General features: G+C 38.3%; 2 protein-coding genes across 4 annotated transcripts in view; one reads left to right on the plus strand and one right to left on the minus strand.

Annotated features, from left to right (window-relative positions):
• The window catches only part of CNOT8 (CCR4-NOT transcription complex subunit 8), a 68409-nt gene that overhangs the window by 32237 nt on the left and 11334 nt on the right, over nt 1–24838 (plus strand). Inside the window, exons 8-9 of one of the 2 annotated variants that reach the window (XR_012129103.1) lie at nt 2167–2249; nt 2338–2464. The exons of the other annotated variant lie outside the window; for it this stretch is intronic. The gene's annotated coding sequence lies outside the window, so the exon portion shown is untranslated. Of the gene's footprint in view, nt 1–2166; nt 2250–2337; nt 2465–24838 lie in introns of those variants that run through there. 2 annotated transcript variants of the gene reach the window in all.
• GEMIN5 (gem nuclear organelle associated protein 5) overlaps nt 1–24838 on the minus strand; it is a 39713-nt gene that overhangs the window by 2509 nt on the left and 12366 nt on the right. The window contains exons 10-26 of one of the 2 annotated variants that reach the window (XM_017670774.3): nt 24508–24590; nt 23174–23310; nt 21867–21940; nt 21036–21217; nt 20235–20374; nt 19071–19242; nt 16859–17086; nt 15322–15435; nt 14806–14928; nt 13496–13591; nt 12950–13087; nt 11776–11923; nt 8630–8749; nt 7910–8120; nt 3986–4234; nt 2369–2531; nt 1266–1767 (exon numbers count right to left, since the gene is read on the minus strand). In XM_017670774.3, coding sequence (XP_017526263.3) covers nt 1266–1767; nt 2369–2531; nt 3986–4234; nt 7910–8120; nt 8630–8749; nt 11776–11923; nt 12950–13087; nt 13496–13591; nt 14806–14928; nt 15322–15435; nt 16859–17086; nt 19071–19242; nt 20235–20374; nt 21036–21217; nt 21867–21940; nt 23174–23310; nt 24508–24590 — 2880 coding nt within the window. Of the gene's footprint in view, nt 1–1265; nt 1768–2368; nt 2532–3985; nt 4235–7909; nt 8121–8629; nt 8750–11775; nt 11924–12949; nt 13088–13495; nt 13595–14805; nt 14929–15321; nt 15436–16858; nt 17087–19070; nt 19243–20234; nt 20375–21035; nt 21218–21866; nt 21941–23173; nt 23311–24507; nt 24591–24838 lie in introns of both variants that reach the window. The other variant, XM_017670772.3, reaches the window with a different exon arrangement.

Here is a 24838-nt window from a genome sequence, read left to right on the forward strand (position 1 = left end):
AATTAATAATAAAAAAGTAGAAGTATGTCTTGTCCTGTGTAACTTTTAAGTCTATTAACCTATTAAAAATTCCTTAGTTACCTGGGTTTTTATCTCAGCTTTAAATAGATCAAGAGAAGGGAATTTAATGTGATGTGGTAATACAAAGTTTCTAAAATGCATTATTATTCCTCACCATTTTCTAAAACCCCTACTTCTTAGACACACAGCTTTAATAAGAATTTAGGACCTTTAGGGGATTCAGTCTGGAGCCAAGGGCAGAGAGCCTAGACTTCCTTTGGGGGATAGTTAGAGCTGGGGCTCTGTATGTGTATAGGTGCACATTTTTCTGGGAAGAGTGTCTTAAGCTCAAAAGGGTCCTGTGATTCAAAGGTTAAAAGCCACTGGTTAGAGCACTATTGTTTTTCTTTTTAGTAAAACCAAACCTAAAGCTGTCTAGAATGTAATAGCTTATTGGAGAGGTGACTCAAAACTCTGACTCAGGATTTCAGTTGAAGTATTTTTACAGCAGTAAATATAAGGGCTTCAAAACTTCTTAATTTTTTAAAGTTAGTACTAACAGCTACAAGTTTATTAATGTACTGGTTACTATCGGCTAAGTCCTCTGCTGGGGGACCTAGTCAAGGTAAAAGGCACTCAGCATTATAACCTATCAGTAATTGCTAATCACTGCAAGTGCCCCTGGAAAAGTATCTTGTGATAATGCAGATGAGCCCCTCACTGATTAGTGACTGGTTTCTGCCATCCACCTGGCCTCAATTTTCAATGGAAGTGATTAGGATGCTACAGGATTCCTATCACGTGGTATTTTCTCAGTTCAGTGTGCAGTTTTGTACACTGTCCTTGTGTAATTTTGAGCTAGTACAGAACAATTAACACAATGGTTTTCATTAATGATGCAATACAACTTCTCATTTTACAAGACTGATTTTTTTGGGGAACTTACTCCTCAAAGGTAGGATTTTATTGTACTATTGTTATTAGCAATATTTGTGATACTGTTTAGTTCTCAAAAAAGCAAGGTAGGAGTTGGTACCTCCATTTATCAGTGAGGGAGCTAAAGCTCAGAGACACTAAGAATCTTGCCTGAAGTCACTCAGCAGGGCCAGGATTAGAACCCCACATCTGACTCCAAAGCTTGTGTCTTAATTACTAGATTATCTTGCTGTGACTTAATCAGCATCATCATGTACTGATTTTTATCTGGTCACATGAGAATTCCACAGGGTATTTTAAATTCCATCTTGTATTGACTCAGTACTTACCACTGGCTCTGAGGACTAGAGAGGGACTGTTCGGCTTCCTGTTCAGGCTCATTCTTATCCGGACTGTTAGCTGTGGATTTACACAGTTGACTCCTCTGGTGTTGGTGGATCATTTCTGCCAAGGTCTCTTGGACTTCAGCAACGGTTCTCTGTGAGTTTTGGAGACTAGCATGCTTTTCTGAAAAGAGCTCCTTACAAGCATTCAGTATTCGCTCACTTTCTTCGGTGAGTCTCATGTGTAGTTCTACAGGCCTATTTGGCTCTGGCTGAGAAGCTTTGGTGTCATTTTCTTCAGGGCTGGCATTGTCTAACTGCTGGCTTTGCTCAATAGAGGTCGTCTTTCCGTGAGTAGCCTTTACCCAGACACTGGATTTGGGGCAAGGCCTAGAGAGAGACCACCAGAATTCATACAGATGTCCATAAATAAAAAAGGCCTCCAAACTTTTGAAAGCTGGTATAGTGGGGCACTGGGCACCCAGCTTGTCTTTTAGGTGGTCACAGCCTGGAAGAAGAAGAAGAGGTTTAGAATTATGCATTTCTTTATTTGCTATTAATCTGATTTCCTGCCTGCATGTTGTTTCCTATCACCAAGAGGTGGACCTCAAGGAAAAAGAGGGAGAGTGATCCAAGGGACCACATGCCTTCCTCCAAAGCCACCCAGGGCTAAACATTTCCTGGCCTAGGACAATGTTCTTGTTGCTACAGGTTATGAGTCATTCAGAGCATGACAGAAAAAGTATTCCATCTGTCCACCTGAAGGCTCTGGGGGTAAGATTCCACTGTGTCTCTGAAAAATCATATCTAGTTTAGTGACTACTGCAGCTCAAGCAATGTCTTCTGCTGTGCTTTTGAATTCTTACTACCTTGTGAGCACATTGCTATTTCTCTCTGAAACTTACAGAAAGCTTACAGAAGGCAGTAAGGAAGGAAGGGCTAGGTGAAAGAAAACAGCTCAGTCATGCTGGCTACTTCTCAGGAGCTTGGGTAAGAGAATTCAAACTTTCTCTGTGTTTCAATAACTGATGCACTCCTGGTGCCACACACTGGTGGTGTTTTTCTTATCCATTAATAGGCATGCCTCAGCAGAGGTGGGGGTCATTTACCCTCAGGAAGAAAGGCTGAGTACACTTCCTGCATGATGGTGAAGTTTCCTGCGTCATAGCTCCGGACCACAGCCCGAAGCAGTGCTTCCACAGCCATGTCCCAGGAGGCCACCAGCTGGCCCAGCACCGCCAATGTCAGGTCATGACAAATGTGAAGCAGGAGCTGGAGGAAGGAACCAGAATTTCTGTTAAACCTCTCTCAGCAAGCACTGGCATGATACCATTATTAGCTGCATTTGGAAAGAAGTGTATATAGTCCACATTTACGAAAGGCCAGCCTATCTCCATCACCCATATTTGCTTCCCTCTCTGAAACTCTGATCTAGTTTCACAGTAACATAAACTTGTCTGGTGTTAAAGTCTGCTCATGCTAAGAAAATGCCTTGACATTTGTATTTAAAAGGTGAGTTTCTGGGACTAAAAGCTGTAATTAAAAAACAAAAAAGCACCCTGGAGTATAACTAAGAAATTTAGCAATTTTAAGCAAACTATTTGATGTGCTTTGATACATTTATTTATCTACATAGATACATATGCTATAACTACCACCAAAATCAAGACAGAACATTTTCATCATGAACTATATTCCCATGTGCCGCTTTACAGTCACTTCCCTCTCTCCACCCGCTGGCAACCACTGATCTGGCTTTAGCCACTATAATGTCTTTTTTAGAATTCATATCAACAGAACTGTAGAGCACGTAGTCTTCTATGTCTTGGTTCTTTTGCTTATCCTAATGCTTTCAAGAGTCAGTGGCATTACCTGGGTCTTAGTTGTCTGTTGCTTTTTATTGTTGCATAGTAGAGTGCCCCACTGTGTGGATAAGCCACAGTTTGTGTATAGGTGGACATCTGGGTTGTTTATAGTTTTCAGCTTTTGTTAACTAAGATGCTAGGAACATCATTATATGACTCTTTTCTTTAGTGAAATATTTAGGGAGTGGAACTACTGGATCACTGGGCATGTGAATGTTTTAACTTTATAAGAAACTGCTAAACTTTTCTGAAGTGTATATACCATTTAAGGAAGTCTCGTGCCTCAAAAATAAGATATTGCTCCCCCATTTTCAAAAGAAAAAGTAGATAAACTGAGGTATATTCATAGGATGAGTATAGTGGTTATAATCAGTCAACTTGATCTCTGCATCAATGTGGATAGATTTTACAATGGTCACTAAAATAAGCAAGATACAAAATAATACATATGGTTTGACACAGGGGCTGGGAAAGGGAATGGGACTGAGGAAGGGAACACCAGAGACTTCAATGTGACTGTATTTCCTTTACCAAAAAAACCCCAAAAGAATATAAAACCCACAAAACTATAAAGCAATATGATAAAATGTTAATTCTGGTTGATGGGCACTTATATTATTCTCTGTGCTTTTCTGTATTTTTAGACTTTCTTCCCTTTAAAAGGGAATGCTGAGCTAAGACTAACTTAAAAGCTAAAGGCTTTTAATTAGTGTGAAAGGGAGTTTTCCAGGTTGCCTGAACCTGCTTTAATCTTTCCTGAAATTCAAACTGACATTCTGCTTGTTTCCTTATTACACTAGACATGGACTAAGGGGCCCTTACTAGAGTGCTTAAAACTAAAAGCTGGGGCAGACAGAGCACCTGTTTGGAGGGAGTGTTACTTGTAGCAGATGGGTACTTGATTTTTTGCAGCTGCTGGCATGCTGCCTGATACTGCTCTGGGGTCTCCAGGCTGAAGGCACTCTTCCATACGGCAGTCACCCTCTCCACAAAGGGCCCTTTGGCACCTGCAGTCCACGTGTTATAAGAGGAGCTTTTGCCCTCTGAAAGCTGCCTTTCCTCCAGATGCTTGGTCAGCAGCTCCAGAAGGCAAAACACCAATCTCTGACCCTGGAACCCAACAACAGAAGAGAGGAACTATTACTAGGGAAAGTGCTTGATTATTCTGAGAGCTTTTCCCAGTTTGTCAGTGTTCCCCTTTGCATTTGCAGCAACCAAACCCCCTTGGTGGGCTGCCTCTACCCAATGTGAGTCCTGTGTGAGGGGGAAAAGAGGTGAGTAATAACTGTTTTTCCAGATGTCAAGGAATTCCCACCCATAGCTTGGAGCCCAAACAACCACCTTGTGACACAGAACCCAACTACAGCCCTTTGCACTACAATTTAAGCCACATCCAGGCCAGCCACCTAAGACTTGTGTGTGCCCAGTATGAGAAAAGATGGGCTGGGCTCATCCAGTTCTTGCCTCCTGCCCAAACTTCTGATTAAGGAATATGGAAGTAAAGCATAATGGGTAGAAGATGCTGGAGCAGACAAGCTGTGTAGATCTGAGATCTGGGACAGGAGTTCAGGGCCATGTCCAAGGTTTAACAGAGGGAGTTAGCTAAAGAGAAGAGAACAGAAGCACAGAGAAGAGGCCTGGAAGAAATCTTAATTTTTGCTGGGTATTTAGTTGCCATGAGATTCCTATGTACCCCTATGATAGTATTTTCTCAGTTAAGCCTGGGATGGTCTCTGTTCCATACAGGCAAAATGGCCTGATACTTATCAGAACAACAGTTAGCATAAACTTATAGTTTTTCTTGCTTTGATAAGGATGTTGGTTCAGAGAAAAAAAGAAATGTTAAATAACCATTCTGGAAACTATTTTCTGGTTGGAAAAATGAAAACCTCTCTAGATTTAGTCATTTTACAAATAATACACCAAGTGACACTGTCTTTGAGAGTGTCCTATTTTTGCTTCCATTTTTATCTTGCAGTCCTAATAACACTGCCTCCTCACCTAGGATTTTCTTGGGCTTTGAATATTTAGCTGGAAACTGTCTTTAGGCACAGTTAATCTACTAGGGAAAGAGGAACTTAAAACTTAATGTTAGTATCCCACCAGCAAAGTTGTCTAAAATGGACCAAGTATTTATGTGTTTTAGGAACTAAGTGAGAATGCTGATGCTTTTAAAGTACAGCTGACCTGAAAAGCTGAAAGCTTTCACTCTAAGTGTGGAAACAAGACAAGGAGATGCCCACTCTCCCTACTTATATTTATATTCAACATAGTACTGGAGGTCCTCGCCACGGCAATCAGACAACACAAAGAAATAAAAGGCATCCAGATTGGTTAAGGAAGAAGTCAAATTGTCACTGTTTGCAGATGACATGATGTTGTACATAAAAAACCAAAAGAATCCACTCCACAAGTACTAGATCTAATATCTGAATTCAGCAAAGTTGCAGGATACAAAAGTAATACACAGAAATAGGTTGCATTCCTATATACTAACGATGAACTAGCAGAAAGAGAAATCAGGAAAACAATTCCATTTACAATTGTATCAAAAAGAATAAAATACCTAGGAATAAATCTAACCAAGGAGGTGAAAGACCTATACTCTGAAATCTATAAGACACTCCTAAGAGAAATTATAGAAGACACCAATAAATGGAAATACATCCTATGCTCATGGATAGGAAGAATTGTCAAGCCATCCTGTCTAAAGCAATATACAGATTCAATGCAATCCCTATTAAAATACCAACAGCATTCTTCAATGAACTAGAACAAATAGTTCTAAAATTCATATGGGACCACATAAGACCCTCAACAGCCAAAGCAATCCTGCGGAGAAAGAATAAAGCTAGGGGAATTATGCTCCCCAATTTCAAGCTCTACTACAAAGCCATAGCAATCAAAACAATTTGGTACTGGCACAAGAACAGACCTATAGATCAGTATGCTAAAAAGCTTCTGTACAGCAAAGGACACCATCAGTACAACCAAAAGGCATCCTACAGTATGGGAGAATATACACATGTATAGATCAGACCTATACATATGACCCCAAATGTAAGGGGTTAACATCCAAAATATATAAAGAGCTCATATGCCTCAACACCCGAAAAGCAAATAACCCAATTAAAAAATAGGCACATGATACGAATAGTCACTTCTCTAAAGAAGAAATTCAGATGGCCAACAGGCACATGAAAAGATGCTCCACACTGCTAATTATCAGGGAAATGCAAATTAAAACCACACTGAGGTATCACCTCACATCAGTTAGGATGGCCAATATCAAAAAGACAAGGAACAACAAATGCTGGTGAGGATGTGAAGAAAGGGGAACCATCCTACATTATTGGTGGGAATGTAAATTGGTGTAACCACTGTGGAAAGCAGTATGGAGATTCCTCAAAAAACCAAAAATAGAAATACCATTTGATCTAGAAATTCCACTCCTAGGAACTTATCCAAAGAAAACAAGATCCCTGATTCAAAAAGACATATGCACTATTTATAATAGCCAAGATACAGAAGCAACCTAAGTGTCCATCAGTAGATGAATGGGTAAAGAAGATGTGGTACATATACACAATGGAATATTATTCAGTCATAAGAAGAAAACAAATCCCACCATTTGCAACAACATGGATGGAGCTGGAGGGTATTATGCTCAGTGAAATAAGCCAAAAGACAAGTACCAAATGATTTCAGTCATTTGTGGAGTATAACAAGAAAGCAAAACTGAAGGAATGAAACACCAGTAGACTCACAGATCCAAGAAGGGACTAGCAGTTACCAAAGGCAAGGGGTTGGGAGGGTGGGAATGGAGGGAAGGAGAAGGGGATTAAGGAGTATTATGATCAGTACATATAATGTAGGGGGGTCATGGGAAGGCAGTGTAGCACAGAGAAGACAAGTAATGACTCTATAGCATCTTACTATGCTGATGGACAGTGACTGCAATTAAAAAAAAAAAAATTTAAGTACAGCTGACCCTACAAAAATGGGTTTGAACTGTGCAGGTCCGCTTAACATGCAAGTTTTTTTCAATGTATTGGAAAACTTTTTATAGATTGCAGCACTTTGAAAAGAACATTTTCTTTTGTCTAGCTCACTTTTCTGTAAGAATTCTGTATATAATACATATACAAAATATATGTTAATAGTCTGTTTATGTTATCAGTAAGGCTTCCAGTCAACAGCAGGCCAGCTGGCTATTAGTAGTTTACTTTTTTTGGAGTCAATATTTATACATGGATTTTCAACTGTGTGTGGGTTGGCACCCCTAACGCCTGTGTTTTTAAGGGTCAACTGTAATCTCAATTTTGATGTGTCAAAAAGGCAGTGGTAAGTCTCTCATTTTTAACCAGATGGGAAATAAACACGTAACAAAATGCTGATTTCACCACACATAGTTACAGCTTACAGCTGAAGAGGGGGTGCTACAGGTAGAGCACCAGGGTTTCTAAGCCCATGCTGATGGTAACAATGAAAAAAGTAGATTGCCAGCCTGGGGGTTGCACTGACTACCATCTGTTCACAGATGTTGTACACAAATTGATAAACAGCAAGAATTACTGAGTGACCACATTATTTTACTCTGCATACAGCAACTGACAAGCCACAGTACTTTAGTGAGGCAGTATGGCCTGGGCTTGCTGGATATTTCTAACAATAATTGCAAAATTGGTACAGCTTGTGCAACTGGGTTATTCACTTGGAATTTGACTAGAAAAGGATTTGGGGTCCTTCCCTCTTAAAAAGCAGGAGATGCAATAACAGGCTGACCTTTAGACTTTCGTGGAGCTGCAGGGCATCCTGGGCTCCTACCCAGTTCCTGACTAGAAGCAGTTCTTGGGCACATCTGAAAGCCAGGGAAGCAGACAAGTCGTTCTCTCCTACAATTAGAGCCAGCTCTGCAGCTGTCCTAAGTGATGTTGCGTCCCCCTTTTTGGCCAAAACTTTGGCTGCATCATAAGCGGACGTGGCCCCTAAGTAGCTGTAATACAAAGAAAACCCAAAAGTGTCATAAACAGACCTCCTACTCGCACTCCCCAGAGGGTCAAATCACTTCTACTTCGCCTCGTTTCTTCCTGTGGTACCAAGTGTGTCACTGCCCCTGGCTGTTCCTGTAAAGGCCGAGGACATCACAGCACAGGGAACAAGAGACAACATCATGTGGATAGGGGCATAAAGGAATTTCAATACTTGCTGAACTAAACCCAAGCAGAGGAGTCATTCCCTCTATTTCCCTCATTTGATGGTGTAAGACATTCGAAGAAGGTGTAATTTCTGAGTCTCCTACCAAGGTTTTTCAACAGTTATGTGATTTATAAAAATACCAAGGAGGTAGACAATGGTGAGTCTTATGAAGCTGGGTTTAATACACATAGGCCTTTTTTCCCTAGTCACTTTACCTTCACATGTAAATTTATCCCCTTTATTCTTGTCTTCCCCTTCTGTGTCATAGCTCCTCTGTAGGTACACTCCTGTTCCTCTCAGGCTTACCATTTGGCTGCCAGGGCATAATGGCCATCTTTTTCAAGGATCGCTCCCCAGCTGAGGTACAGGTCTTTCAGGATGGGGTCCTCTGGGCGAAGCCGGGCCTTGGCAATTGCGATAGCCTCCCTAGAGGCAAGAACAGATTATTAGCTAATTTGAAAAGGCCTTTCTCTAAGAGGCCCTGGAAAGGGCTGAAAGACAGAAACTATCCTTTTTGTGCCATTTATATTGTTCCAGCTTCCCATAAAAAACTATATTTGTGTTACATGGGAAGTTAAAACTACATGCTGAGCTCAATTCTTCACATAGGTCATCAGTTCTTAAAGTGTGGTCTGTGGATTCCCTGGGATCCCTAAGCCCTTTCAGGGGGTTCATGAGGTTGAAATTATTTTCATAATAATGCTAAGAGGTTATTTGCCTTTTCTTACTGTTTTGATGTTTGCACTGACTTAAAGCAATGGTGAGTAAACTTTTGCCATCTGTGTACAAACCAAGGTAGTAGCTCTTGTAGTCAGAAAAAAACAAAAGGGTAAATGCCCTTGTTGAAGCAGTAAAAATAATTAATTTTACCAAATTCCTCAAGTCCATGTCTTTTTAATACCCTGTATGACAAAATAGGAAGAACATTTTTTGTGTTCTTTGCTGTATTCCAAAATATGATGGTTGTTCTAGGAAAAACTTGTATGAAAGAATTGCAGGCTGAATTAGCTGCTTTTTTTTCATGGAAACTCATTACTTTTTGAAAGAATGACTAATGACACTTATTCAGCACTGGGTATTTGGCAGATGTTTTCTGAAAAATGAACAAAGCCTGCCACTTTGCAGAAAACCAACAAGTACTGTTGCCAATAATTTGAGCTTTCATGGGAAAATTAGAATTTTAGAAAACTTGTCTTTCACTGCAGGCTTGACAGCTTCCCAAAAGTTAAAAGACATTTCTCATGAGATTGATGGTGGTATTGAGGAATGTAATTTTTTTTTGATATTTTATAATGAAATGTGTTAATATTTTGGAAGATCTGCATATCCCTGAAATAATATTTTCCAAATGACATAGAATTTCTGAGTTGCAGCCATCATAATGTTGTTGCTGGAATAAAAGCATTTGAGATTAACATGATCTAGACAGAGCAATATTTAAGAAGTATTTTGAGACCCCAATTTCTAGCCACGATGGGAGTAATGGTGAGCAGACTTACCCTCTTGCAAGAAAACTAAAAAACTGGACAAAATACAAAGGAAGCAATACTCTTCAGACACTAGACACCAGGCAGTGTAGGACTGTCACCCCAAAGACGAGGGAACCAATGATGTGAGCCCTATCAGGGCCCTCCTAAAGTCATTTTCCTATAGGTAACCCAAGGAGAGCCTCAGCAGTCTGAGCTGACAGAAGGAGGAATTGGAATTTCAGGGCAGGATGGCAGGAAGGAAGAAACTGTCCAGAGAAAGAACTCCAGAACTCTGCTTTGGGAGCCCACTGAGTCTTTGCTAATATGTTGCCATGCATGTGTGAAGAACTCCTTAAGGTTGGATGAAGAAATCAGGGAACTACAGGCTGAACAAATTCCTAGAGCTCACTCAGGGCTTGGGGACTGTTGAGTTTTGACCAGTCAAATACTGAGTTCTGATTTGTTGATACACAAGGCATTTAGTAAAGACACCAGAAGATGGGAGGGGCAAACTAACTAGAGAGTATGGATTTCTCTAAACCTGCCCTAAGAAAGCTTAAAAACAAGCTATGAAATGATCAAGCTGATCCACAAGCAACATTAACTGCTTATCAAAACAGAGTCCAACATTTGCTAAAGGAAGACAAACTAAACAGGATAAACAAAAAGTCTCACCAAAGTCATCATATAAAATGATTGAAAACCAGTGATGGAGAAAGTCCTAAAAATAGTCAAGAGAAAAAAGACAGTTCCTATGTAACAAAGATAAGAACAAATGCAGCAGTCAAGTCAAACACAATGCAAACCAAGAGAACACAGAATGACATTTCTGAAGTGCTGAATGACAAAAACTGCCAATCCAGATTTCTACATCCAGTGAAAGATCCTTTAATATGGAGGCAAAATTAAAGAGCTTTGTCTCTAAAAGTTGATGGAATTTGTCACCAGCAAAACCACATAACAAAAAAAATTGAAGTACTTGGATCTACATAAAAGAATGAAAAGTGCTAGAAATATAAGTAGGAGGGCAAATAGAAAAATATCTTAAAATTATTTAGGATAAAAATTTAAAACAAGTGTTTAAAGTAAAAATTCTAATGGTATAATAAGGGGTTAAACATGTCAAACATGTATTAAAACAACAGCAGAAAGGCTAGGAGAAAGGAAAGAAACATATTGTATTCAAGAAGTGGTACATAATTTGAGGTAAACTGTGATAAAACTATAAATGCTCACTGTAAACTCTAAAGTTACATAAAAAAACAAAAACAAAAAAATAAAGGAGTGTAGCTAATAAGCCAGTATTGGAGATATAAAAATTCAGTTCACCAAAATTAAAGCAAGAAAAGAAGTAAAGAAATAACAGATGGGACAATACGAAGATGGTAGATTTAAAATAATCATACTAACATTTATATTAAATGTAAATGGTCTAACATTCCAATTAAAAGGCAGAGACTATTAGACTGGATTAAAAAACAGAACTAATTGTAAGCTGTCTACCATACATACATACATAAGTACTTAAGTATGTATTGTAGTGGAAGAAAAACTTGGAAAGGAAAGGTTCATACCAATTTCAGGAGAGTGGTTACTTCTACAGGAGGGATGAAGACAGACTTGTAGAAAGGCAATTCAACTAACTGGAATGTTAAACAAAAACAACTGGGGGCACATAGAGAGCTTTTGGGGTGGCCATCAGATACTGTCTCTTTTGTCTTATGTTTTCTCTATTTGTTACTTGAATCACTTTAACTTATTGTAAAGAGCTTTTAAAAAAGGTAAGTGGCAAAAACTGATAAGACAAGTTTTATTAAGAATAGATGGTAGGTGCCCTGATGTTTGTTAAGCCTAGTATACATATATTTCTGTATACTTGAGATATTTAGTTACAATAAAGTTTTTATGCTGGTTATCAGAAGGAGAGCTGTTAAGCAGATTAATTTCATATTATCTCCAACTACTGTATAGGGGCATACAGACCTATAGAAATTGTTTGACTTGAGCAGCTCCACAGCTTCATATATTTTGTGGATAGAAAGTAGGTGAGAGGCAGCCTTGACATACTGATCTTGAAAACACAGCTGTTTGGCAAAAGCTTCCACAGCCCACAGCCATACATGGTAGCCAGCTTAAAAAAAAAAAAAACAGAAAAGAAGGATGGTGGTTGAATAAAAGCAGATTTAAGGAAAAAAAGCACATACATTTGGGTGGAAATGCCTTGTTTTAGTCATTACATTAAGCAGAACATTTAGTTACTAATCCAATTGCCATTATAGATAATCTACATCTACTTCCCTTTTACCCACATTTTGAAATGTAAATTATTTCTTTGATCATGTAATACATAAAAAATAGTACACAATTCAAAAGGTACAAAGGAATATATAAGTCAGGACAGTAATTACTGTTGTTGGGATGTGTGAAGACTGAATGAAAGAGTGCATGAGAGAAGCTTCCAGGTGCTAGTAATGTTATATTTCTTGATATGGATGCCTGTTTACAGTATTCAGTTTATGAAATTCATTGTACACTCATGACCTTTATACTACTCTCTCTATAAGCATGCTTGAATTAAAAGCTAAGACACTGGGCATGGCATAAAAGGTTTCTTTGTTATCCCGGCACCCTCCCATCCAAACTCATCCAAATTTCTGTCCCTGGAGCCAACCATTATTACTAGTTTCTTTTGAAACCTTTTTGAAATAATCTATGAATACACAACTACATTGTATAAATATAAATAACAGAGTAGTAAATATTCTGTTGTGCATCTACACCCTGATTCTTTTTACTTACTACACTCTGGAGCTGCATTCCTGTCAGAATGCACAGAGCTGCCCAATTCTTTTATCTGTAGGAATTTCTACTGTATAGATGTGTAAGATTTACCAGTCTTTTAACTGATGGGCAAAGAGCTATTGGGCAAAGATCTGATCTTTTGCTATTACAAATACTGCTGCAATGAAAGTATATGTATTTTTGTCACTGTGTATGTGTAAGTGCAGTTAAATTCCTATAATTAGAATTGCTGAGTCAAAAGGTATATACATTTTAAATTGTAGTAGACATGGCCAAATTGTCCTTTAATAAGACAGTGGCCACCTTTAGTGGATATATCCTTGAGATGACAGAGCTTTTGTTGATAAGAACATACCAACTGGTGCCATAGCCACAAGATTGTCTGTTAGCTCCCCTCTTTCTGCTGCAGTCTGGAGAACACCTTTTAGATCTCCTTTCCAAAGCATGAGCTGGTGAAATAAGTCAGGGTGGCCATTTTCCAAGTGACCTTTTCCTGTTTGGAGAAGAGATAATGTTTCAAAGATGTTTCAGAAACATCTGTTTGCCTGACTTCTAGAAAAAAAAAGGCAGGATGAAAGAGAGGAACAAACTCCTAGGTTGTGTAGTCCCTGGCTGATGGATAAATCACCACCCAGTGTTCATAGTAGGGCTTGAAGCCCACTTGGGCATGTATCCAGCCACTTGCTTTCAGGTGTACTCAGTGAACATGGTTATGTTTAGGGTCCTATGACAGACCCAGTGGGTGTATGCCAATATGCAAATGGAGAGCGTAAAACCTGCTTAGCTGACACATAAAATTAACCATTATGATGCCCCATGATGGCAGCCATAAAAGAGCTTTGTACAAAATATTAGGGAAGCACAAAGACAGAAGGGATTATGTTGAATGGACTTGCCTCACCTTCAACCTCAATCATTCTGTACAGGGCAGCCCTGTCTGTGAAAAGCCCCAGATGAAATCTTTCCTCAAGATCAGCAGACACATCCTCCTTTAGCTCTGCTAATTCAAACAGACCAAAAAAAAAAAAAAAGTCAAATGAAGTGATTACAGAGATTACCATTTTCTGTCTAATTACTTCCAAGTGTATGTTCAGAACCCCATTTCAGACAGTGAAAAAAAAAAGCCCTGTGCCCTTGTTTACTCTAACAGACACCACCGCTGGTTACAAAGGGAGCAAAATAGGAAAATACTTAAAAGTGTGTTGAGTTTAGTCTTGGCAAAATCCAACAGCACAATTTAGTTTATAGTTTGCTCAATTAAAGATTTGGCAAAAAAAGAATGTAAAAAGCCAACTCAAAATTCAACATGCATTTAAATGCAGTAAAAAAACAAAACAAAAAACACAAAACAAAAAAATTAACAAGAAATGTCCTAATGTTAGCTAGGATCTACCACATCTACCACATGAATAAGGGATTCATCCATTATTCACTGTTTTTAAAAGTGAGTTGAGTAGTTTTCCAATAAGGGAAATAATTAAAACTATATGGTTAATTGTATAAATTAGAGGAATTCACCCCACAGTCCCAAAAAGAGGGCTATGCGTATAATAAGAACATAAAATATCTCTGGAGAGAGGAGAAACTGATAATATTATGGCTTTGGGGGAGAAGTGGAAGGGAGGGTGTCAGGGTGGGAGGGAGATTTACTATTTTTTAATACTATTTGAATTTCATTTTATCATGTGGATCCCTTCTTAACACTTAAAATTCAAAATTAAGAAAAATACAGTTGGTCACATATCAAATAACAGGTGTTAGATGAAAGTTTTGAAAAATTAAAACCAAAAAAAAACCTATAAACAAAAACTTTTATTATTTTTAAAAAAGGAGCTGCCATACTATGTGTATATTTCCAATAAGAAATAATATTTTTCTACATGAGATAGTTTCTTGGGGAAAAACAGTTGACAGAGTTAACCATGCTGAGATACGTAGGCTGTCATATCAATTCCAGCATACAGGTGGCTGGTAACCACTTGACTGAGAATAATAAAGGCACAGCACTGTATCTTGAAGGCACTGGGGAGTGCTGACAATGGGTCAGAATGAGGAACATGGCAGCTGGGTAGGGGAAGGCTGGGAAAGAATGTAAGAATACAAACAATTTTGGACATTTGTTTGCTCATTCACCAACGAGTAAACCAGCACCTCTTCTATGCCAGTCCCCCAGAAGACTATGGATGGGCCAAGAGAGTTTCTTTTTTGTACCTTTGGAGTGTTTTGCAGTTGCTAATACTAAACAGTCCTGATGAAGCTCCTCTTTAGACCTGTGGTCCAGGCTTGTACTCAGTGGAAGCATGGAGCGGGCTTTTCGCTTCTTGATTAAGGTATCTGGAATGTAATGAAAGTACAGACTGTCTGAGGAAGAGCTGGTCAGAAACACAAAACTGAATGCCACTGGGTGAATGTAACTTACTGGAGGTGATACTGATGGGCATAAAGTTCCTATCCTTGTAAAGAAGCTTTCAAACTAAATTAGCTGGAGGCGGTGTTCACAACAGAGACACATGTCCTTGTGAACACTGTTGAAGCAGCATCAACAAGTACACAATGATACTTCATCAAGTGCTAAAAAAAATGTTTAAGAGCATGACCCAAAATTGAAACATAATCAAAACAAGTATTTAAGCCCTAAAAAAACAAAGAATATACACTATTGGGTTTTTAGTTGCATGTAATATCCAAGGATGCTTTAACAAAACATTTTAATCACTAGATACCAACCTGTCTTCTCTTTAGGTGGGTCCTTTTTCAGTAAAGTGACTTTGTTATTAACGGTGGCTTTTGCCTTTTCCAAGCCTAAGGAAACTGGAGTGCAGATAACTGGCTCGTTAGCAACTATATCATGGGGGAAAAGAAAATAAGTGTGAATAAGATCAATGTAGTCTAGTTCTTTTTAAAAAATTAATATTGGATTTTATCTGTTAACCAAAATAAGAGTTAAAATAGTTTGGAAAGGAAGCATGGGTAGTTTCTTCTTCCTCACAACACAAATAGTCTGTGTTCCAGGAATCTGTAAGTTTATTACTTAGAACTTTGACTGACTAAGAAGTTAAAAGTTTCTCACCTCCACAACTTTATACCACAGGCCCAGGAGTTCCCAAATTTTGCTCAGACTTCTTACATATTTAGGTGACAAAGTTTACTAACTGCATGTTTAATTAAACAAATAAAGAACAACTCTGCTAATAAAAAATATTAGGGGTATGTGATACGGAGTCACAATCCTGAGCATACACAACCGTGAACTGTAAAACAAGATAGCTGTTGAAATACTGGGTAAAGGACATTCTGTGTGGCCATTTTGTGATTAAAAGGTATTTTGATGAACCTAAGAGAAATCCATTAAACTTTTAGCTTTTTATTTACCCAAATTATGGTCTAATAGCCATCCCTTGGGATGGAGAGGGTCAGAGATGCCTCTATATCATATATCTTGGCCATTTTAATTCTGTCACATCAAAATACTGTTTTAGAATTAAACATGAACCATGGCTTCTATTTATATTGTTTGCTATTTAATAGTGCATTTTAAAGGTAACAGGCACCACAGCTTTAAGGTAAATGTAGAAAGGAATTAAAGCTGTAAATTCTTATCTAGTAATGAGTTTTTTCTCTTCAAATTAGAAATATAATGCATTATTAGAAATCAGTGATGAAACCCTGAAAAACTGTTTTGGGAGAAGTCTGTTAACTGCCAGTATAGCTTAACAGACCAGAAAAATGTAATTCATAAATTATTTTCAGAGAGAACCCCTGCCCCTCCCCCCAAAAAAAGCCCAGGTAGAAACCCACGTAAAAGGATGAGAACTTGCAGGTTCCTGGAGTGGTGGTAGCTTTTCCATCAGACATTTGTATGAGAGAGTGGTTTCTTTAAATAAGCATGGCTGATGATGTCATGTTGTGAAAACATTCCCAATGTTTCTGTGTATACACTACCCTAGCTTCACTTTGTCCCATAGTCTGACCCTGCCCAAGTTGTTTACAAGTTTTCTCTACAGAACGTTTTTCCATCCCAATAGTCTGCTAGATCCCCTTTAACACTTCAAAGGTGACTGGAGCCTTAAAAAAAAAATCCTTTAAAAAGATGAACATAAGTTTCTAAGGGCACCAAAGATACAACCTAAGTTTTAGAGTTTGTCAAGTAAATAGGTTAGAGGCAGAAAATTTCAAACGAAGTAAGGAAAATAAGGATGTGGCTTAGTTTTCTGGTGATGACTACGAATTCCTAGAGTTGGTGATTCAGGGTTCGGCCACATACCCAATGGGACGACACCACAGGGCACCTCTGGCTCCCGGGCTTCCTCCTCACCCTCCTGGTCTGACACACCGTTCTCAACAGGTCTTGAGCCCTCCCTTATGCTCTCTTCTTCATTTCCGCCATACAATTCCTGCTTTACAGGCACTCTTGAGATGGGCCTTTTCTTCTTTTTGAGCTTTGGCTTGGGTTGAGAGAGTCTTTTTTTCTCTAATTCAATACTTTTCTTGCCTACAGGAATCACAATTAAGAAAAGGATAGACCAAAATGTATATTCTTGGTTAAAAGCACTCAAGGAAATTTCCAAAATTCTGTGACTCATTTTTTTGATTGCATCCTTAACCTTTCCCTTCTTTCCCAATGAAGTTATAAGTACCGAATTGTTACATTACCAAAATGTTAACCAAACCAAATGGAGCCCTTTTGGGATTTCATTAAAGCATAAATACAATGCCCAATTGTCCCTAAACACTTTAGTGTGTATCCTGCAAACAGGGACATTCTCTTACATCACCACAGCACAATCATTAAAACCAGGAAGTAAATACCGACACATTAATGTGTACTCCACATGCTTCATTCAAGTTCTGCCGTTGCACCAAGAATGTCTTCTCTGGCAAAAAGACTCAGTCCAGGACACACTGCCTTGCTTGTTATGTCTCTCTGGTTTCCTTCAGCCTGGAAAGCCTGTTTTCTGACTTCATAACTTGAAACTTTTGAAGATTATAGGACTGTCATTTTGTTGAACTTCCCTCAGTTTAGGTCTACCTGAGTTTTCATTAGGTTTAGGTTATGCATTTTCAGCTGGAATACACAGAAGTGATACTGTATTCCTCTCAGTGCAATCTATAAATGGCAAATAATTTCTATTTGTCTCATTTGTTTACTTTGACCACTTAAGGAGGTGTCTTGCAGGTTTCTCCCTGAAAAATGGTTTTTCCTTTGTAATTACTAAGTATTTGCATCCAGTAGTTTTAGTATTCATTGATGTTTCTTGACTAAAAATTGTTACTCTGATTATTGCCAAATGGCAGTTTTCTAATTCCATCATTCATTCTAATTTATTAGCATTCTGCTATAGAGAAGAGCTTCTGCTTCTCTCCATTTCTTTAGACATTCATTTATTTTTATTAGTATGGACTCATGGATTCTTATTTTATATTTACTGTCACTTATTTACTTTTTTTGTTTTAAAGTTTTTATCCTTTGCTTTTTTTAAAGTTACTTTTGAGGTTTTAATACACTAAAACATACCCATTTTTTAATACTTTGATGAGTTTTTCACAGATGTATAGTCATGTAATCAACCATCATAAATATAAAATATTTCCATGTCAAAATGTTCCCTCATGCCTTTGTTGTAAGATGCATCCCTTTCCCGAGGCCGAATCACTTATCTGCTATTATTATAGTTTAGTTTTGCCTGTTTTAGAATTTCATATTATATATAATTCTATTTCACACTATGTATTAGAATTATAGAGTATGTAGTCTTTTGTGCCTGGTTTTTTTTTTTTTTTGCTCAGCAAAATGTTTTTTGAGATTCACCCATTTTGTTGTTTTTACAGTGGTTCCTTTTTATTGCTGAGTAGAATTCCACTTTAGGGACACAGCCATTTATTTACCAGCTGATGGACATTTGGGTTGATTCCAGTCAGTCGCCATTATAGATAAAGCCACTGTGGGCATTCCTTCCCAAGTCTTTATGTGGGTAGTGTTTCATTTCTGCGGCTATATTTCCAATTATCTAATATATTCTGTCTGGTTTTCTAGCTGTCTGTGGCAGGTGGAGAAGTCTGGTACCAGTTAATCTTTCATAGCCAGAAATGGAATTCTGTTAATCATTTCAGGTTCAAATTGTCTTTGTTGTATCTCATTTTTTTGAGCAATTCCTTCCACGATATACACATAGGCTCATCTTGTATGTATTCCTTTCTCAACCTGGAATTAGCCATTCTCCAAGAAACTGGTTGGTCCCTTTTAATGAGGAATGATACTTAGATATCAAGATCTAGGTGCTGGGTATACTCATTACTATTTGGGTGTTATCCTTGGGTCCCTCATGGCTGCCTTCCTTGCTTAGGCTCCAAACCCCTGCAGTGCTGTCACTGCCACTCTGCACCAATGTCTTCCTTGCTTGATCCTGATCAACTCAATTATTGAGAATGGGAGGAAGAGTTGGACAAGCCTTTATGGGCTCCACGTTCTGACTAACCTTGGGGAGGCCGGGAATGTTCTTGCATGGAAATGAGCCATTTGTACACACAGAAGTCATCTGCCCCTGAGTAGATGCAGTCTGGATCCAATGGGGACCATGCTACACAAAGCAGTCGACCTCGGTGTCCTCGGAAATTGCACAGAGGTTCTTCCCTGAGAGTATCCCACACCTGAAACCAAAAGTCACACAGTAGCATAGACAATTTCTGGTTATTCTATTGTTTTGGAGGGTGTAAGTTTTTAAAGAAGTTTTTTTGTGTAATTATTTCCTTTTGTGATGAGTAATAGTTTTTCAGGAGTTCAGTTTCATAGAGTGCTATTTCCTGCGGGAGGCTTATGTGCTCTGGGAGGTAGACATTCCTATGGGGTTGATTTTGAGCGAGCATCTTATGCTGCTCTGTGGATTTTACTGTCCTGAACCACAACTGTATGTTACTTTTTGGTGTGGGGATTCTGATATCTTGAAGAGGATTTTAATTCAGAGCCCACCTGCATTTGTGTGCATGTTGAGGGTTCTAATTTCTCACAGGTGATTCTCTGTCCCCAAATCTTTGGACAAATGATCAATTTCCTTGCTGCTTCTTCAATTAATCCAGTCTCCGTTTCACAGAGGGCAGCCCTTCATGGCTGTCAGCTTTGTGCAGAGCTCAATTATAACTCAACACTGAACAAACATCCACATCAGACGGTAGCTTCCCAGTTCCTAATGTCTGCTTTGGTTCTGATATCCAGAATTCCTACCTACAAGCTCTGTCTTGGTATCTTATCTTTACTTCTTAGAACCTGGTGATTTCTGACTTAGCAATTTATTAAAAATTATTTACATGATATATAGCCACTATGTCTGTGTTTGAACAGGAGAGAGCACTTCTCACTGAATTTTGTCCATCATATTGACAGTAAGTTGAATGAAATCTTAACAAATAGTAGGATTTAGCCAGTTCCTACCAACACTTTCCCTTTCATCTAAGTAAAAAAGCCCCAGCTTTAGCCAGCCAAGGGCCCAGATATATGGAATATACTAAAATGCCTTCTAGAGCTCAGTAACATCCCTTTCTGTAGAAGGTAATGGTGAGGGAAGAAAAACGTACACAACTGGGGAAAAGAAGAGAGTTTTAAGTTGGAGTACACAGTGAAGAACCCACAGAATGGAGAACAGTACCTGAGCTGTTCCATCGTAGGAAGCAGATACCAGCCTTCCATCATGATGTGGGCTCCATGCCAGACTGGTAATCTTGGCTGTGTGCCCTGAGAGGGTCCGGTAGGGCTCTGTAATGGTCACTGGAGATTCAGGATTGCTCTCTAAAACACAGGGGGAAGATGTCATTTCTTTTTTTCTTTAATTAACATATCATTGATATACAACCTTCTGAAGGTTTCATATGAACTACATTGTGGTTTCACCATTCACCCATACCATCCAGTCCTCCCCGCCCCCCCAATTGCAGTCACTGTCTATCGGCATAGTAAGATGCTCTCCTTACTTGCGGAAGATATAATTTCTACTAATAACAACAAAAAGACACCAAAGTTTGAGTCAAAGTTCACTGTGTGCTTTTCTATGTGATTTTCAGCAGGCAATATTGTTTAGTGGGTAAGAGTGCCTGGTACTGGAGCACTGTGGGAAGAGGATATAAACTGGCCCAGTTTTTTTGGAGAGCTACTTAGCAATGACTGCAGTTTGAAATATCTGGAGAAAAAGCTCACCAAACTAATAACACTGCTTATTACCCAAGGATGGGATTATGGGTGTAAGTTTACTTTTTAAGTTAATGTTTTTGTCATGTTTAAAAATTTAGTCTTATTTTTAAATCAGATAAATGTATTACTCTGAAAGCAGAAAAAGATAAGAACATTTATTTTAATACCAAAAACAAAGTAAAAAGGTACCAAGATTGGGATGCCAAGTAGCTGAACACATGCTGTCACCTCCAGTATGTAAGAAACTGTAGGTAAGACTTACCTATGACAGTCTTCAGGTTGTGCACATAAATGACTGCATTGTTGGACCCAGACGCCATCAGATAGCTCAGCTCTGGCTGGCTGCCATGCTTGTGATGCCAGCTAATGGCATTCACAAGTTTGTGATGCTGCTGGATGGTACAGATCAGTTTCAAGTTGGGAACCTGAAATATTTCTATTGATCTAGAACAAGAAACACACCAAGACAAGAAAGAAGGGTGATCAAATTATGATCCAGTGCTAACAGGTATCTCCCTCATTCCATCAGTCAAGGAAAGGTGAAGTGGAATAGGAGAACCCTATCTATCACTGCAAAGCTCACTCTCTCTTACAAAGAACCAGGTAGAAAGGGTGGTTCTCTCAAACATTTGGCTTCAAAAGAATCCTAACAATCTCTGGAAAGTTATGTTTATCAGACTCCTGTAATAAATGGAACAGGGGGGAAAAGAATTAATGAACCAATGGCTGAATCATGATGCTGCTGCTATGATCAGCATTGGAAAGGGCACAGTGAGGCCAAAAAAGCATTTCTGCCTAGGCTTACTTGAAAAAAATGAAGGAGGATTTAGGCAGTTCAATGCAGAAGACAAGCATTTTGTGAAACATTACACAGTCAAAACACAGAGTAGGCAAACACTCTCTTTGGACTGAAAATATCTAACTTCAGTTTTCAAAGATACAGAGAGCTCCTGGATCATTCAAGGATATTAAGGAAAAACCAGAATATCAAATACAACTGGGCTTCCTCAACTAATATTACAGAGGCATTAGCCAGCTTGTGATCAAATATATAAGCAATTATAAAGTTTTTTTTAAAGAAACAAACACATACCCATCTTCATTGCCAAGAGCCATGATTTTGCCATCTGCTTTCCAGCTGATCTCCGTGTGTACAGGCAATTTGTACTAGAAAGCAAAACAAACCAATCCTGACTAAAAGCATTGTTCTTCTCTCTAGGCATCTTAACAATCAATGGTGACAGCATGAGAAAAAAAAATCCCTAGAGTTAAAAAATGTTCTAATTATACAATAGCTATTTTTGTAAATAATCTACTTAATCAGCCAAACAGTTCTGAAAAGTACTCTAATTATATTTCCTAATTTGGACAAAAAAAGAGGCCAGCAAATGCTAAATGTCTACAGTGTCTAACTCTGTGAAATGAACTTCATTAACATGATTTTTATTCTCTGGTAAAGAATGAAATGTGTCTGTTGGCTTTGACAATATGTGGGGGTCAAAGTCTTTAACAAAAGCTATGTACACTGTCCTTCTCTTCTTATCCCTTCTGTTTCTTTTCCAGAATAGTTTCTTTTTCAAACCATTCTATGTGTTTTTGTTCCTCAATGCTGTCTGGGCCCTCTTCTTTTCTTGTCTTTTTTAGATCAACTCATATGTGACCCCCAGCTTCTTCAGCTAGCATTCACATGAAGTAGAAATTCACAAATTTCTATTTCCAGCTCAAACTACGTGTATGAGCATCTGATCCATATACTCAACTGCCACAAAATTAACAGCTCGGTAGGGACAGGAATTTTGTCTTATTCATTGCTCAGTTAGCGTTCAATAACATTTAAGACAATGAAGGAATATAGTCAATAAGAGTAATTCTATTTATGATTAAGTGTTATTTTTATGCTAGCCATACAAAAGTAATAAAAAATACTCATTTGAAAGAGTATGGAATTCTCCACTTCAAAAGACAGTTCTGACAGAGATATATTGATAGAATAGTAAAGCAAATGTGATTAAATATGGGAATCTCGGTCAGGGATACAAAGGCATTTATTATTTTTGCAGCTTTTGTGTAAACCTGTAACTTTTTCACTAGAAAATTAAGAACAAAATGACAGTTCTGTCTTGAGTAAAATACGTTGCAGCTGTACTAGGACATCATATTATAGTTATTTTTGCCAAGGACTCACTTTGGAGGAAGTGGCTAGCCTGAAAAGATTGCTTTATATCTAAGACGTGAAAGTTTATAATAAATCACCATTGCAATTGAGACAAAGCACCATTCGGATCTAAGAAATCTGACTGAGCATAATAGGTATCTCTCATAATGGCATTTATTATGCAAGAATGGGAAACCAGGACAATTGTAGAGATCCAAAGACTTTATTAGACCACAAGGACTCACTTTGATTGAATTGGTGTCCCTGATGAGTTTATTGATGTCAAAGGCCTCTCCACTAAGCTTCCAGGGATTATGCTGTAAGACAATCCCTTCCCCTCCACAGCTGTACAAAGTAAGGGAAGGTCTGTCTCCTTCTCCTCCTACATGAGGTAAGAAAGGAAAGTTTATCAGTTTTGTTACCAGCTTAACTATTTGCTGCTGTAGTACAACCATACCATACTATGAGTTGTTTTAAAATAATTTTATTAAGACATTGGAACAGTCACATTGTCTGCATCTGAACACAGCTGTTGGGAGAAGTAAAAAAGGTGTTAATTCTACATTAATATTTATAAGGCAACATATTTACCTTAAACATTCTTCCACTGTTCAAAACAGTAGGGGTACCAAAGCTGGGATCCGAAAACATGTTCTCAAAGTTTTTGAGAATTTACCTTTCCTTCCAGAAATGAAAACTGTACTCTTTGGGCATTTAGATATATGGAGCTGCAGGACTTCCTATGACTGACTATAAGGAGCTGTCCTCATAACAATGATTTCTTTAGTATTATAGTAATCCTCTTGTTGGTTTTTAAGATGCAAACTGGTTCTGGTGGGTCTCTGCAAGGGCAAGTTTTATTTTCACAACTGATGAACTATGCCTGGCACAAATCAAAGATCTAAGACATTTGTTGAATGAATGAATGAACTACAAGTATAATGCTGCCTGAGTTCTGGTGATTCACACTATCCTCTCTGTGTTAACACAATCACTATGGAAACTTACAGGTGTTTCATTATAGACAGTTAAGAAAAGTTTACGAAAGATTTGTGCTGAACACACTGATTATAAAGGTATTCTGAAAGACTTACTGCTTTAGGGATAAGAAAGAGAAAGACAAGCCAAGGGGCTAGAAGAGGGAAATGGTCAGAATACAACTGAAGCCAAGAAGAAATCATTTGAAAAATTCTGTTTGCTTTAACTGCAGGTGAAAACAGATGATATTACTCCAGTAATGTAGTGAAATAACATTCTAATTTTGATAAAACTAAGAGGTGGTAGCAAATTTTAGTGAAAACATGAGAGGGGGTATCAGGACCCAACATGATGTAACTATATGCACAATGACAAAATTCAGCTCAAAGACACTAAATAATGCTTTAGAGTTTGAGGAAGCTTCTTATAGGGGGAAGTTTCCAACTTACCAGGTCTGCCCTGATGGACCGTGAGGAATAGTATCCCCAGAAGCAGTCATTGCACTAGAGTATTTATGACTCTTTCCAGCTTGAATACTAGGATCAAACTGAAAGATACAGAATACCTTCAGTGTTTATTAGAGAATGGCTCAGACACTTACCGAATGACAAGGCGGGTATTGGTGGCCCCCAGGCTAAAGTGTACACAGTCTTCTTATGATATGTGCTAGAAATCTGTGGAGGTCTGTGGGGGAAGGTACAAACAGAAAGATTTAAACAAAAGGCATAGTGTAAAACAGACCAGCTTTTCCTAAAAGGTCCCTTAATTGCTTATACTAGAGAAACACAATTGAATAGTACCTTTCTACAAATGGTTATTGTAAAAAAGCAAGTAATTTTTAAAAACATACCATGTAATGATGTCTACTACCAAAATAATTTAAGTTTGAAACATACTTTAACCAGAAAAAAATGTTATATCCCCAACTCATC

The sequence above is a fragment of the Manis javanica genome, chromosome 1 (assembly GCF_040802235.1).
Source record: "Manis javanica isolate MJ-LG chromosome 1, MJ_LKY, whole genome shotgun sequence".
NCBI classification, from domain to species: Eukaryota; Metazoa; Chordata; class Mammalia; order Pholidota; family Manidae; genus Manis; species Manis javanica.